This window comes from Microcaecilia unicolor, chromosome 2 (assembly GCF_901765095.1).
Source record: "Microcaecilia unicolor chromosome 2, aMicUni1.1, whole genome shotgun sequence".
NCBI classification, from domain to species: Eukaryota; Metazoa; Chordata; class Amphibia; order Gymnophiona; family Siphonopidae; genus Microcaecilia; species Microcaecilia unicolor.
This window is the reverse complement of record NC_044032.1, coordinates 588,500,411-588,515,377: the sequence shown is the minus strand read 5'-3', so window position 1 is coordinate 588,515,377 and position 14,967 is coordinate 588,500,411. Positions and strand designations below refer to the sequence as shown.

Below are 14,967 nucleotides of genomic sequence, written 5' to 3'. Positions count from 1 at the left end.
AGGAGTCTGAGGGTCTTCCTTCTGATCCCACTCCCTCTCCTGAAAGACAGCTTTCTCCTCCCGAGAGTCTGTCTTTTGCTTCCTTTATCCGGGAGATGTCTACGGCCATCCCCTTCCCGGTGGTTGTGGAGGACGAGCCCAGGGCTGAAATGTTTGAGCTCCTGGACTATCCTTCTCCACCTAAGGAAGCGTCCACTGTTCCCTTGCACCATGTCCTGAAAAAGACATTGCTTGCGAACTGGACCAAGCCGCTAACTAATCCCCACATCTCCAAGAAGATCGAGTCCCAGTACCGGATCCATGGGGACCCAGAGCTGATGCGCACCCAGTTGCCTCACGACTCTGGAGTTGTGGATCTGGCCCTAAAGAAGGCTAAGAGTTCTAGGGAGCATGCTTCGGCGCCCCCGGGCAAAGACTCTAGAACCTTAGACTCCTTTGGGAGGAAGGCCTACCATTCCTCTATGCTCGTGGCCAAGATCCAGTCTTACCAGCTCTACACGAGCATACACATGCGGAATAATGTGCGGCAGTTGGCGGGCTTGGTTGATGCTCTTCCCCCTGAGCAAGCCAAACCTTTTCAGGAGGTGGTCAGGCAGCTGAAGGCGTGCAGAAAATTCCTGGCCAGAGGAGTGTATGACACTTTTGATGTTGCGTCCAGGGCCGCTGCTCAAGGTGTGGTGATGCGCAGGCTCTCATGGCTGCGTGCCGCCGACCTGGAGAATAGACTCCAGCAGCGGATTGCGGACTCGCCTTGCCGTGCGGACAATATTTTTGGAGAGAAAGTCGAACAGGTGGTAGAGTCTCTCCACCAGCGGGACACCGCATTCGACAAGTTCTCCCGCCGGCAGCCTTCAGCTTCTACCTCTACAGGTAGACGATTTTTCGGGGGAAGGAAGACTGTTCCCTATACTTCTGGTAAGCGTAGGTACAATCCTCCTTCCCGACAGCCTGCGGCCCAGGCTAAGCCCCAGCGCGCTCGCTCTCGTCAGCAGCGTGCGCCTCAGCAAGGCCCCGCGGCTCCCCAGCAAAAGCAAGGGGCGAGCTTTTGACTGGCTCCAGCAGAGCATAGCCGCAGTACAAGTATCAGTGCCGGACGACCTACCGGTCGGGGGGAGGTTGAAAGCTTTTCACCAAAGGTGGCCTCTCATAACCTCCGACCAGTGGGTTCTGCAAATAGTCCGGCAAGGATACACCCTCAATTTGACTGCAAAACCTCCAAATTGTCCACCGGGGGCTCAGTCTTACAGCTTCCAGCACAAGCAGGTACTTGCAGAGGAACTCTCCGCCCTTCTCAGCGCCAGTGCGGTCGAGCCCGTGCCATCCGGGCAAGAAGGGCTGGGATTCTATTCCAGGTACTTCCTTGTGGAAAAGAAAACAGGGGGGATGCGTCCCATCCTAGACCTAAGGGCCCTGAACAAATATCTCGTAAAAGAAAAGTTCAGGATGCTTTCCCTGGGCACCCTTCTCCCCATGATTCAGCAAAACGATTGGCTATGCTCTCTGGACTTGAAGGATGCCTACACTCACATCCCGATACTGCCAGCTCACAGACAGTATCTGCGGTTTCAGTTGGGCACACGCCACTTCCAGTACTGTGTGCTACCCTTTGGGCTCGCCTCTGCGCCCAGGGTGTTCACCAAGTGCATGGCTGTGGTAGCAGCGGCACTTCGCAGGCTGGGGGTGCATGTGTTCCCATATCTCGACGATTGGCTGGTGAAGAACACATCCGAGGCAGGAGCCCTGCAGTCCATGCAGATGACTATTCGCCTCCTGGAGCTACTGGGGTTTGTGATAAATTACCCAAAGTCCCATCTTCTCCCAGTGCAGAAACTCGAATTCATAGGAGCTCTGCTGGATTCTCGGACGGCTCGGGCCTATCTCCCAGAGACGAGAGCCAACAACTTGTTGTCCCTCGTCTCGCGGGTGCGAGCGTCCCAGCAGATCTCAGCTCGGCAGATGTTGAGATTGCTGGGCCACATGGCCTCCACAGTTCATGTGACTCCCATGGCCCGTCTTCACATGAGATCTGCTCAATGGACCCTAGCCTCCCAGTGGTATCAGGCCGCTGGGGATCTAGAAGACGTGATCCACCTGTCCACGAGTTTTCTCGAATCCCTGCATTGGTGGACGATTTGGTCCAATTTGACTCTGGGACGTCCTTTCCAAATTCCTCAGCCACAAAAAGTGCTGACCACGGATGCGTCTCTCCTGGGATGGGGAGCTCATGTCGATGGGCTTCACACCCAAGGAAGTTGGTCCCTCCAGGAACGCGGTCTACAGATCAATCTCCTGGAGTTGCGAGCGATCTGGAACGCTCTGAAGGCTTTCAGAGATCGGCTGTCCCATCAAATTATCCAAATTCAGACAGACAACCAGGTTGCCATGTTCTATGTCAACAAGCAGGGGGGCACCGGATCTCGCCCCCTGTGTCGGGAAGCCGTCAGCATGTGGCTCTGGGCTCGCCGTCTCGGCATGGTGCTCCAAGCCACATATCTGGCAGGCGTAAACAACAGTCTGGCCGACAGACTGAGCAGGATTATGCAACCTCACGAGTGGTCGCTCAACTCCAGAGTGGTGCGCCAGATCTTCCAAGCGTGGGGCACCCCCTTGGTCGATCTCTTCGCATCTCGAGTGAACCACAAAGTCCCTCAGTTCTGTTCCAGGCTTCAGGCCCCCGGCAGACTGGCATCGGATGCCTTCCTCCTGGATTGGGGGGAGGGCCTGCTGTATGCTTATCCTCCCATTCCTCTGGTGGGGAAGACTTTGTTGAAACTCAAGCAAGACCGAGGCACCATGATCCTGATTGCTCCTTTTTGGCCGCGTCAGATCTGGTTCCCTCTTCTTCTGGAGTTGTCCTCCGAAGAACCGTGGAGATTGGAGTGTTTTCCGACCCTCATCACACAGGACGAAGGGGCGCTTCTGCATCCCAGCCTCCGGTCCCTGGCTCTCACGGCCTGGATGTTGAGAGCGTAGACTTTGCCTCTTTGGGTCTGTCAGAGGGTGTCTCCCGCATCTTGCTTGCTTCCAGGAAAGATTCCACTAAGAGGAGTTACTTCTTCCAATGGAGGAGGTTTGCCGTCTGGTGTGACAGCAAGGCCCTAGATCCTCGCTCTTGTCCTACACAGACCCTGCTTGAATACCTTCTGCACTTGTCTGAGTCTGGTCTCAAGACCAACTCTGTAAGGGTTCACCTTAGTGCAATCAGTGCATACCATTACCGTGTGGAAGGTAAGCCGATCTCAGGACAGCCTTTAGTTGTTCGCTTCATGAGAGGTTTGCTTTTGTCAAAGCCCCCTGTCAAGCCTCCTACAGTGTCATGGGATCTCAATGTCGTTCTCACCCAGCTGATGAAACCTCCTTTTGAGCCACTGAATTCCTGCCATCTGAAGTACTTGACCTGGAAGGTCATTTTCTTGGTGGCAGTTACTTCAGCTCGTAGAGTCAGTGAGCTTCAGGCCCTGGTAGCCCAGGCCCCTTACACCAAATTTCATCATAACAGAGTAGTCCTCCGCACTCACCCTAAGTTTCTGCCGAAGGTTGTGTCGGAGTTCCATCTGAACCAGTCAATTGTCTTGCCAACATTCTTTCCCCGTCCTCATTCCTGCCCTGCTGAACGTCAGCTGCACACATTGGACTGCAAGAGAGCATTGGCCTTCTATCTGGAGCGGACACAGCCCCACAGACAGTCCGCCCAATTGTTTGTTTCTTTTGATCCCAACAAGAGGGGAGTGGCTGTAGGGAAACGCACCATATCCAATTGGCTAGCAGATTGCATTTCCTTCACTTACGCCCAGGCTGGGCTGGCTCTTGAGGGTCATGTCACGGCTCATAATGTTAGAGCCATGGCTGCGTCGGTAGCCCACTTGAAGTCAGCCACCATGGAGGAAATTTGCAAAGCTGCGACGTGGTCATCTGTCCACACATTCACATCTCATTACTGCCTGCAGCAGGATACCCGACGCGACAGTCGGTTCGGGCAGTCAGTTCTTCAGAACCTGTTTGGGCTTTAGGATCCAACTCCACCCCCCGAGGGCCCTGTTTGTTCTGTTCCAGGCTGCACTCTCAGTTAGTTGGTAAATTTTTTAGGTCAATCTCAGTTATGTCCTCGCCGTTGCGAGGCCCAATTGACCATGGTTGTTGTTTTGAGTGAGCCTGGGGGCTAGGGATACCCCATCAGTGAGAACAAGCAGCCTGCTTGTCCTCGGAGAAAGCGAATGCTACATACCTGTAGAAGGTATTCTCCGAGGACAGCAGGCTGATTGTTCTCACAAACCCGCCCGCCTCCCCTTTGGAGTTGTGTCTTCCCTTGAAGTGTATTGTCTTGCTACATACTGGACTGGCCGGCTCGAGCCGGTTTCGGGCGGGAAGACGGCCGCACATGCGCGGTGCGCGCGGGCGCGCGAGGACTAGCAAAGGACTTTGCTAGGAAGATTCCGATTGGAGGGGCTGCCGAGGACGTCACCCATCAGTGAGAACAATCAGCCTGCTGTCCTCGGAGAATACCTTCTACAGGTATGTAGCATTCGCTTTATCCCCAGAACAGCACAGTTTTTCTCTTCTTCCCAACACTATTGTACAAACATTATGATTTTTTCTTAAGCTGTAGTTATGAATATTGCAGTTGTCCAAATGTGATTGTTTAGAGATACACTTGAGACAAAAGCAAACCATATTATGCAAATGAGACTGTTAATTTTTTTTTGATTGGAATATAACATATTCACATTTTCCAAATCTAGTAGTGTTTTTTGCTTTAACATTTGTATCTGGCATTTTCTATTGGACTTTTCAAAAATATTATGGGCCTAATATTCAAAGGAGTTATGCTCATAAATTGGCCTCTTTGAAAACATTTGCTAGGGCTGAGTGCAATAATTTTAACTAAAACTTTAACTGAACTCTTAAATTTAAAAGCATAAAAATGGGTGGTAAAAGGGATGGATTTAGGGCAGGGAAAAGAAGTTAGGAACTTTGCACTGATTTTCAGCACTAGGCTCAAAAATTGGGCTCATAAATCTAGGCAAACAAATGGCAGGCCTAAATTTATAAGGATAACGTTTAAGCTCCTAAATTAAAATGAATTTTCAGCTGAAAAGTTATGCTGTTACATTTGGCTAAAAATAGGGCATAGATTTAGGAAGTTATCTTGGAAACATAAATTTAACAGCTCAGTATTTTCTGAATATTGGGCCCTATATTAATATATAAGCATAGAAACCTAGTGGAAATTTTTAGTTAAGTGGGCACACAAAGATTATCTGGGACATGTGGAAGGGGCATAATCGAAAGGGGCGCCCAAGTTTTCTTGAGGATGTCCTCGAAGGCCGTCCCGGCGAAGGGGCGGGGAAACCCATATTATCGAAACAAGATGGGCATCCATCTTTCGTTTCGATAATACGGTCGGAGACGCCCAAATCTTGACATTTAGGTTGTCTCTAGAGATGGTCGTCCTTAGACTTGGAGTCGGGATCCTTCCCCACTTTAGGAGAGACATAAGTCTGCTCCTTAGAGTCTCTCTTTCACTGGTTTTGTCAAGGAGATGGCTTTGGGAATTCCATTTAAGTTGGAGTCGGAGGAAGAACCCAGGGCAGAGATCTGTTTTGAACTATGAGTCATCTCCTAAGGAAAGGGTCACAGTACCATTGCACCCTATCCTGAAAGATGCACTGACGAAGAACTGGAAATCTCCCCTCTCGGTGCAGGACGCACCTAATAAGGTGGATATGCAGTATCATATCCAGAAGGCTCCCAGATTCAATAGGGCACAACTTCCTAACCACTTTCTGGTTGTTGAAACCAGCCTCAAATTAGCTAGGAGCTCCAGGATTCGTGCCTCGGCTCCCCTAGGTAAAGAAGTTCGGACACTAGACTCATTTGCAGGAAGATTTATCAGGCTTTGATGCTTATTGCCCGCATCTAATCCTACCAGCTTTACATGAGCCTTTACTTGACATCATTTGCTACACAGTATACTTAGTCTTGCAGATTTGCTCCCTCAGGAGCAGGCTACAGAGCTTCGCCTGTTGACTAGTAAGCAGCTGGTGTGCAGAAAGTATCTGACCTGGAGCACTTAAGATTCTTTTCATACTGAGTCCAGACTGTCTGCCATTGGTGTGGGGATGCGCAGACTCTCATGGCTGTGTGTTTCTGACCTTAGAACTAGTGGTTCAGGAAAGGTCGGTGGACATACCTTGCTAAGGAGACAGTCTTATTGGGGACAAGGTGAAACATACAGATACCATCCAGTCCCTGCTTTGGTAACCTCCAGCTGCAGCCTCCTTCTTTAGGAGGTTTTCGAGTGGACCTAGGTGGCGACCCTACTGCTCTCAAAAGGCGTAGGTTTCCACCACCTTCTCACTCTGCCCAGCTTCCCCAGGCCAGCGCTTTCAGCCTCACCAGTCCTGTCCTCAGAAGTCCTAGCTGGCTCCCTAGTCAAAGTAACCATCCTAGACAGCCTATTGGTTTGGGGGGGGGGGGGAGCTGAATTTTTTCCAGCTAACATGGCCCCTTGTAACCTCCGACCAGTGGGTTCTTCAGACAGTTCATCGTGGTTTCGCCCTGCATTGGCATCAAAGACCACAAAATTGCCCACCAAGAACATCGTTCATCTACTGTCAGAACAAGCAGGTACTTGTACAGGAAATCTCCGCCCTTCTACTGTCCAATGCAATCGAACCTGTGCTGCCAGGAGAAGAAGGGAAGGGATTCTATTCCAAGTACTTCCTTATGCCCAAAAAGATGGGGGGATTTTGTCCCATCCTAGACCTGAGGGCCCTGAACAAATTCCTTGTCAAAGAAAAGTTCAGGATGATTTCCCTGGGCACCCTACTTCCCATGATTCAAGACAAAGATTGGCTATGCTCTCTGGACTTGAAGGATGTCTATAACCACATTTCGATACTTCCCAATCACAGGAAGTATCTCAGATTTCAAATAGGGAAGCACCGCTACCAGTACCGTGTTCTGCCTTTTGGCTTTACATCAGCTCCCAGGGTATTCACCCAGGGGCCGATATTCAGAAATATTTAAGTGGGCTGGAGAGGTTCTGCCTGTTCCCGCTCAATCGCTGATACGCAGTGCCACTAAACCGGGCAGTGCCACTGAATATTGCCTCTGACTGACCCCCAAAAGTGTGCCAGTCAGGGCGTGTTGGGGAGGAGCCGGGGCTTATGCGGGTGACAGCAATATTCAGCCAAGGCCTTCATAAGCTTAAGGGGGTGAATTTAGGACAGCTGTTTTGCAAAGGTGTCACAAGGGGCAGGAGTGAGGGGGCTCTGCTCCTGCCCCCAACGACCACCCCTAAGTGTAACAAGGCAGTTGGAGGTGGGGTTGGCTGTAGCATCTGATGTGTGTGACTCACTATCGCATGCTAGCTGTCACTATTCTGATAGTACAGCTGAACTTACTGCCACCTCAAGAGAGGTCTCATCCTACCCCTGTCTTGATACCCTACCCCTGTGAAAATAAAATTGCCATGCCTCTCCCTTGCCCCCAAGGACTTACCAGGGGTCATCTTTGAAAGCTCAGCAGTCCCTGGCAGGTGCGGTCCTCATCTGTTCTCCAGGTTTTTCCTCCTTACCTGAGACTTTCACTAGGGGTCATAAATAAATGAAGGATATGTCAATTCCATTGTAAATAATTACCCCCCCCCCCCCCCCCCCCCCCCACACACACACACACCCACACTCTCCAAACTGTGAAATACATCTAAAATGCCAGCAGGCTTGAAATAATAATTTAGAGCCTCTTTTATCAAGCCATTCAAGCGGTTCCCGGATCGGCAATGCCGACAAAGCCCATTCACTTTGAATGGGCTCCATCGACATTGCCGCACGAGAACCTCTAGTGCAGCTTGACAAGAGGCCCATAGAGTGTGCACTGGTAAAATAATAGTACTATATATCCCCAGAAGGGAAAAATAACTTTAAGAAAATATGGCTTTTCTCCGTAATTTGGACATGGTGCATGAGCCTTCCATTCTCTGAGCCTTCCACAGAGCTCCTAATGCAGCAACTTCATGATGAGCTAGACTGGATTAGAAGGCAACCAAGTGCCACTGACCTAGAAGAAAGGCCTGAAATTATATCAAAAATAACTAAACGCATTAAAATGGTGATCAGCTGTAGAACCTTCCTGTGCTGCCACAGTCTCTCTCCTTGTTCATCAGTCTGAATAGGTGAAGCTCTGGAGTCTGTCACATAGTGGGGAATATTCAAGGATATAGGGTGAGTGTATTTTGGCATGTGTGGCAGCAGGACTGTGATTGTACCTTTTGCTGACTGGATCATATGGTACATTTGGATTATTGGAGGAGGTGAATCTTAGAGTGGCTCCTTTGTCGAGAGCCAGGACAAAGCTTTATACTTTCAAACCAGATTGCTATTATTCTGATTCTTACCTGCACTTATTATGAATTCTCACATTTGAGCTGTTTTTTCCAGAAGTCAAGGGTGGTTGTGGTGAGAGGGTATTTTGTTTTTTCTTTCCCACAGGTCACCTGCTATGGCCGGTGGATTATTTGCCATTGAGCGTGACTACTTCTTTGAACTTGGTCTCTATGATCCAGGTCTTCAGATCTGGGGAGGTGAAAACTTTGAAATTTCTTACAAGGTAATGTATAGACTAAAAATGGAGAGGTTTTTTTTGTTGTTGTTTGGCTTGTATCACAATTTTTGTAAACTAGTGGAACCCAGCCCATTTCCTCAACAATGAAATGGGCCCTAGAAAGGCTCTCTTGTAAGCAATTTTTTGTCTCTCCCCTGCCCTCTCCTCCCCTCCATGTCCAACGAGTCTTCCCTCCCCTCCACTCCCATCCCCTCCCCTCCATGTCCAGCGATTCTCCTCTTCCCTGCCCTCCCATCCATGTCCCGCGATTCTCTTCTCTCCTGTTCTCTCCTCCCCTTCCATCCCATCCATGTCCATCGATTCTGCTCTGCTCTGCCCTGCCCTCCCCTCGATGTGCCGTGATTTTCTCTTCTTTTGTACCTTATCGTTTTCTGGCTGGCCTGGCTGGCTTCCCTTCCGTTGGTAACATGCTGACATCAGCTTGCCTCCAGCATTCCCTTCCCTCTCACTGTTCCACCCTCTGACGTCATAACGTTTTTGACGCAAGGGCGGGGCTATGAGGGGGAAATGGAACGCTGGAGGCTGGCTGACGTCATGAGATGTTACGAACCCAGGTAGCCAGACAGCGATGGAACGTTGGAGGTGCAAATTATTATATAGGATTAGCAATAGAGAGAATGTTTTGGTGACTCTGAATTCCCTTTGACAGGGTGAACATAATATCAACAATATACACATTATAGTACACTGGTCAGCTTTACATATGACCAGACTTTCTGTGGTGAATACATTGCATGTGGGAATCCAAGTGGCAGGGGGAAGGCTGTTCCTACCTAAATACAGTTGAGTAAAGTTGGTATAGAGAGACAGCCTCTACTGTTGCAACTTACATTCAGCTCCAGTGTCACTAAACCATAAAAGGGAAAGGGGATGGGATTTGATATACCATCTTTCTGTGGTTACAATCAAAACAGTTTGCATATTATATACAGGTACTTATTTTGTACCTGAGGCAATGGAGAGTTAAGTGACTTGTCCAGAGTCACAAGAAGCTGCAGTGGGGAATCAAATCCAGTTCCCCTGGTTCTCAAGTTGCTGCACTAACCATTAAGCTACTCAGGTCCCAGTAGGGTCTTTCCTAGTTGTGAACTGTTATTGCCATGAATAGACTATTGGGCGAGGTGAGGTGGTATAAAAGAACGCATTTTTCTTGGACATAATTTCATTTTATTTTTTCTATGAATTGGCAGTGCCATGTTCAGGCTTGCATTTTTTGAATATCAGTAAATTAAATTCTTGTTCTTAATACAAAAATGTTCATAAATAGGCACATAGGAAGTGACCTTTGGTTTTCATTACATACTTAAACTGTCTCACTGTTTCATGTTTCCTGCTTCACATTTGGTTGTCTTTGTAAGCCAGGAGCCAAGTAATACAGATGGATAAATGGATTTTTGTGGTTGCACAGAGCTGATCTCCCATCGGGTGTATAAATGAGGTCAGCATGTACCCTCCACAGTCTTTGCAGCCTCCTGGTTTGTTGCAGAGAATCACCTGCCAGGTGCATCCCTAAGACACAGAAAGTCTAAGACACAGACACTCTGACAATGCTTCCCAGCTCAGCTTATTAATATTAACAATGTCATGAAGCTGTGAGTTTGGCTGCACGTTCTCTTAAAGATCACAGTCATGTGAAACAGTGAAAGTTAACATTTTGTAAATCCACCTGACCATACGTTAGCACTGCAGATATTCTCTGTGTAATGTACCCCTTATAAGAAGGTATAATATTTAAACCTTTAATTACAGAAGAGAATTCAAACTTTGATATCTGGGTAACATGTTTACAGAATAAATGTAGGACTCCACCCTTATTGCCCTTGAAAATACTAATATCAGATCTTGATGGTTGTCCTTAGCTGTCGCCTTGCAAAATCATCACGTGTTGTAGTCTTTAAGTCAAATAAATAACATGACAGTTTTGATAAGGAAGAGAATGTGATCAACAAAAAGCAACAGATTTCTTTGTTGTCCATAGAGGTAGCTCTTGATGATTTTAAAGCAAACAAAAAGCCAAACTTTTGTATGAATCACAGAATAGTCCTCTTTGAAATATAACGTAGTTTATAGTTTATCGAGGCTTGCTATACCACCTGGACTAACTAGCAGATCTAAGCGGTGTACATACTAATATAAAGTAATATCAAAGTGAGAAAAGAACTACAAAAATAATAGGAAAGACTGCTATATACATCTGAGTGCAAGGGGGTCCTGATGAGGCCTTGAGTGAGTTTTGGCTCCAGCAATTAGCCCAGTTGGTCAAGCAGGCCCTGCAGGTGAACAGTGGGTCCCCCCTTTGGTGGGGGTCCCAGGGGGACTGGATGGGGGCCCTGCTTTTGGGGCTAAATAGCACAGAACTGATTTAAGGGTATCGGAGGGCCGGCACCCCCAGAGGAGGCAGGTTATTTTATTTTTATTTATTTTATTTTTTATTTTTGTTACATTTGTACCCCATGCTTTCCCACTCATGGCAGGCTCAATGCGGCTTACATGGGGCAATGGAGGGTTAAGTGACTTGCCCAGAGTCACAAGGAGCTGCCTGTGCCTGAAGTGGGAATCGAACTCAGTTCCCCAGGACCAAAGTCCACCACCCTAACCACTAGGCCACTCCTCCACTCCACTCAGGTTAGGACTCTAAGGTATTTTTTGGACTCCTAGTCCTCCATGGATTCAAATTCTGAGGGTCCTGCACCTTGGGAGGCTGAGGAGGAGCAGTCACATTTCATCCATCTCTTTCATAGAGAGAAACTGTCTCATCTAATTGATGAGGTGTCAAGGGTCCCCTCTATGCTCAAGCCTATGGCTGTGGACGCTGAGGAGGGAGATTCACTGTTAAAAGGGCTTGCGAGCCCTCCGAAGCATTTTCCCCTTCACTACTAGACCCTTGTTTGTATGATGATGGCGGAGTGGGAGAATCCAGATGGTCTCCGGTGGGGGGTGGGGGGGAGGCAGGGTTCCTGATCGTTTCTACACTTTTGTTCCTGAGGAGGACAAGAGGTGCTGGGTGTTTCCTAAAGTAGATGCACTGGTGACGTCACAAAGGTGACCGCTGTTCCTGTACAGAAGGAACTTCACAGTAGCCAGGTGAAGCTGCTGCTCCAACTTCTTTTCTCGGTAGGGGCATCCAGCATTCAGGCTGCCGCCTGTGGCAGCTATATTAATCAAGCCATGCTGCGCTGGCTGCAACTGCTTCCGGAGTCTCCAGAAGTTGCTCACCTGGAGTTCATGATGGCTTTTTTGGTGGGCATTCTCTAGGATCTTGTTCACCTGACTTCCTGTTCAGTGGCCTGTTTGATGGTGGGGGCACTGTTGGCTGTGGTTCCACCACTGGGTTGTGGATGTGACCTCCCAAGAAGCTCTTGAGTCAGCTGCCCTTTAGGGAGTGCTTGCTTTTTGGGGAGGACCTGGAAAAGTTGATAAAGGACATGAGGGAGGTGAGGGCTTTCTGCCTTCCTGAGAAGGCAGAAGGGCACGCAGAGATTCTCAGCTTTCAGGGGATGCACCAAAGGGGTGGGCCACTTAAGGTCCACTTGGCGCTGTTCAGTCCAGATGGGGGGTCACGATCAGCCCTTCAAGCAGAGTTCCGTTTGTGGTCCCAAGAGAGCTGGGTCCTCAGGTCTCTTTGGCGGGAACCCAGCCTTCTCAATGAGGGTACACCTGGTCCCCTCATTAATACCTGTGGGAGGCAGACTGTCTCTTTTCTAGGACAAGTGGACCCGCATCACCTCAGACCAATGAGTCCTGGGGGTAGTCAAACAGGGGTATTTTCTGGAGTTCACATTCTGGTTCTGGATGCCTTCATGGTCTCTCCATGTGACTCGGACCTAAAGCAATAGGCAGTCATGTTTAACTACAGCATCTCTGGTATCTGGAGGCAGTGGAGCCCATTCTGCAGTAGGAACACAGCCTGGGAAGGTATTCCATGTAATTTGTGGTCCCAAATAAGGGCAACAATTTTTGCCCCATTTTGGTCCTCAAGGGTGTGAATGTTTGTCTGAGGGTCCAGCACTTTTGCATGGAGACTCTCTGCTCTGTTGTTGTGTGGATGCAGCCAGAAGAGTTATTGACCTCCCTGAACCTGACAGAGGCCTAACTCCACATCCCCATCGCAGCTCACCACAAGAAGTATCTGCACTTCTGTGTGTTGGGGCAGCACTTTGTTTTGGGCCTTGCCTTTTGGCTTGACTACTGTGCCCTGCATGTTTTCCATGATGGTGGTGGTAGCTGCGCACCTCCAGTGCCAGGAGTCCAGGTTTATCCATACCTGGATGACTAACTCAAACCATTTTTAAAGTTCTAGGTGTTACTTTTGATTCAGAGCTACCAGGTACTTCTTAGCCAAGATCAGGTGACCCTCAGGGGGAGGAATGCTGGCTTCGGCCTAACCCCTGGTAAGCCTTTTCTTGGTTGAGAGGTGCCCAGCTCTCCCACCGGTTGCCTTTTCAGGTGCCGTGGAGGACTTGCAGCTCATCTGCATATCCTCGGAGCCTTCACCGGAGTGACTCCCAGGTCCGTTCCGATCCACTCGGGGCCTCTGCTCAAGGTGCACAGTGCTCCTACCAGGTGCTGTGGAGGACTTGCAGCGTTCTGCATATCCTCACAGCTGCATCCGGGGTGACTCCCAAATCCACCCCGACCTTCCCAGGGCCTTCGCCACAGTTACCCAGGGCTTTCGCTCCACCTACCCAGAGCTACCAGGTACTTCTTAGCCAAGATCAGGTGACCCTCAGGGGGAGGAATGCTGGCTTCGGCCTAACCCCTGGTAAGCCTTTTCTTGGTTGAGAGGTGCCCAGCTTTCCTTCTAATAAGTTCTGGGAGAAGAGAATATTTCTCTGGTAAGTGAACAAATTTTGCTTGTGCTTTCGGAACTTGAAGATTGGGGTTTAAAGGAGGAACTGTAAGTTAGTGATAGGCTGATATCCTTAATACTTTAGCAAGTTTTAAATTACGGAAAAACTCAAAAAACACTAAGATGGAGTCAGCAGTCCAGCAGCGAGAGGGGTGCTATCCAGTCTTTTGCATTGAGTGTCACATGTATGATTATCTCCCAATTGGTGAGGTGTCATATGTGTGTGCCCGATGCAAAGAGCTCCTAGCTCTCAGAGAACGTGTCTGTTCTCTTGAGGCTAGAGTAGCAGACTTGATGGAGCTGAGGGAGACAGAGAGGTACATAGAGGAGACCTACAGGGATGTTGTAGAGAAGTCCCACCTCCAGTCAGGTAGCCCCTGTGCTACCTTGGAGGAGGGAGGTCTCCTAGAAGGAGAGCATCACCCTGGTGAAGTAGGAAGTACTCCTGTAGCCAGGACCTGCCCACCAGGGGATGTACTATCCTTTCGCACCGAGGATATATCTCCAAATATTGCCCGGGAGGGAAAGGTTAGGACAGCTGTTGTACTTGGTGATTCGATCATTAGGCATATAGATAGCTGGGTGGCTGGTGGACGTGAGGATCGCCTGGTGACTTGCCTGCCTGGTGCGAAGGTGGCGGACCTCACGCGTCACCTAGATAGGATTTTATATAGTGCTGGGGAGGAGACGGCTGTCTTGGTACATGTGGGTACTAATGACATAGGAAAATGTGGGAGAGAGGTTCTGGAAGCAAAATTTAGGCTCTTAGGTAGAAAGCTGAAATCCAGATCCTCCAGGGTAGCATTTTCTGAAATGCTACCTGTGCCACGCGCAGGGCCCAAGAGACAGGCAGAGCTCCAGAGTCTCAATGCGTGGATGAGACGATGGTGCAGGGAGGAGGGCTTTAGATTTGTTAGGAACTGGGCAACATTCTGGGGAAGGGGGAGCCTATTCCGAAAGGATGGGCTCCATCTTAACCAGAGTGGGACCAGGCTGCTGGCATCGGCGTTTAAGAAGGAGATAGAGCAGCTTTTAAACTAGAAATGGGGGGAAGGCCGACAGTCGCTCAAAAGAGCATGGTTCGGGATAAGGTATCTTTCAAAGATATCACCATAACAGGGAAGATAGAGTATCCTGATAGTGAGGTTGCAAAAGAGATTGTAGTAGATCGGGTATCCTTAAATAACAATAAAAATCAGACAAAAGATTGCCAATTAATACTGTCAAGTACTAAGCATGATGTACTTAGGAACAACAAACATAGTTTGAAATGTCTATATGCGAATGCCAGGAGCCTAAGAAATAAGATGGGGGAGTTAGAATATATTGCACTAAATGAAAAATTAGATATAATAGGCATCTCTGAGACCTGGTGGAAGGAGGATAACCAGTGGGACACTGTCATACCGGGGTACAAATTATATCGTAGTGATAGGGTGAATCGGATTGGTGGAGGGGTAGCATTGTATATTAACGAGAGCCTTGAATCAAAT

At 48.9% G+C, this 14,967-nt stretch overlaps 1 protein-coding gene across 2 annotated transcripts in view; it reads left to right on the top strand.

Annotated features, from left to right (window-relative positions):
* The window catches only part of GALNT7 (polypeptide N-acetylgalactosaminyltransferase 7), a 376,325-nt gene that overhangs the window by 281,097 nt on the left and 80,261 nt on the right, over positions 1 to 14,967 (top strand). For both annotated transcript variants that reach the window (XM_030191545.1, XM_030191546.1), the window contains exon 7: positions 8,493 to 8,610. In XM_030191545.1, coding sequence (XP_030047405.1) covers positions 8,493 to 8,610 — 118 coding nt within the window. The remainder of the gene's footprint in view (positions 1 to 8,492; positions 8,611 to 14,967) is intronic.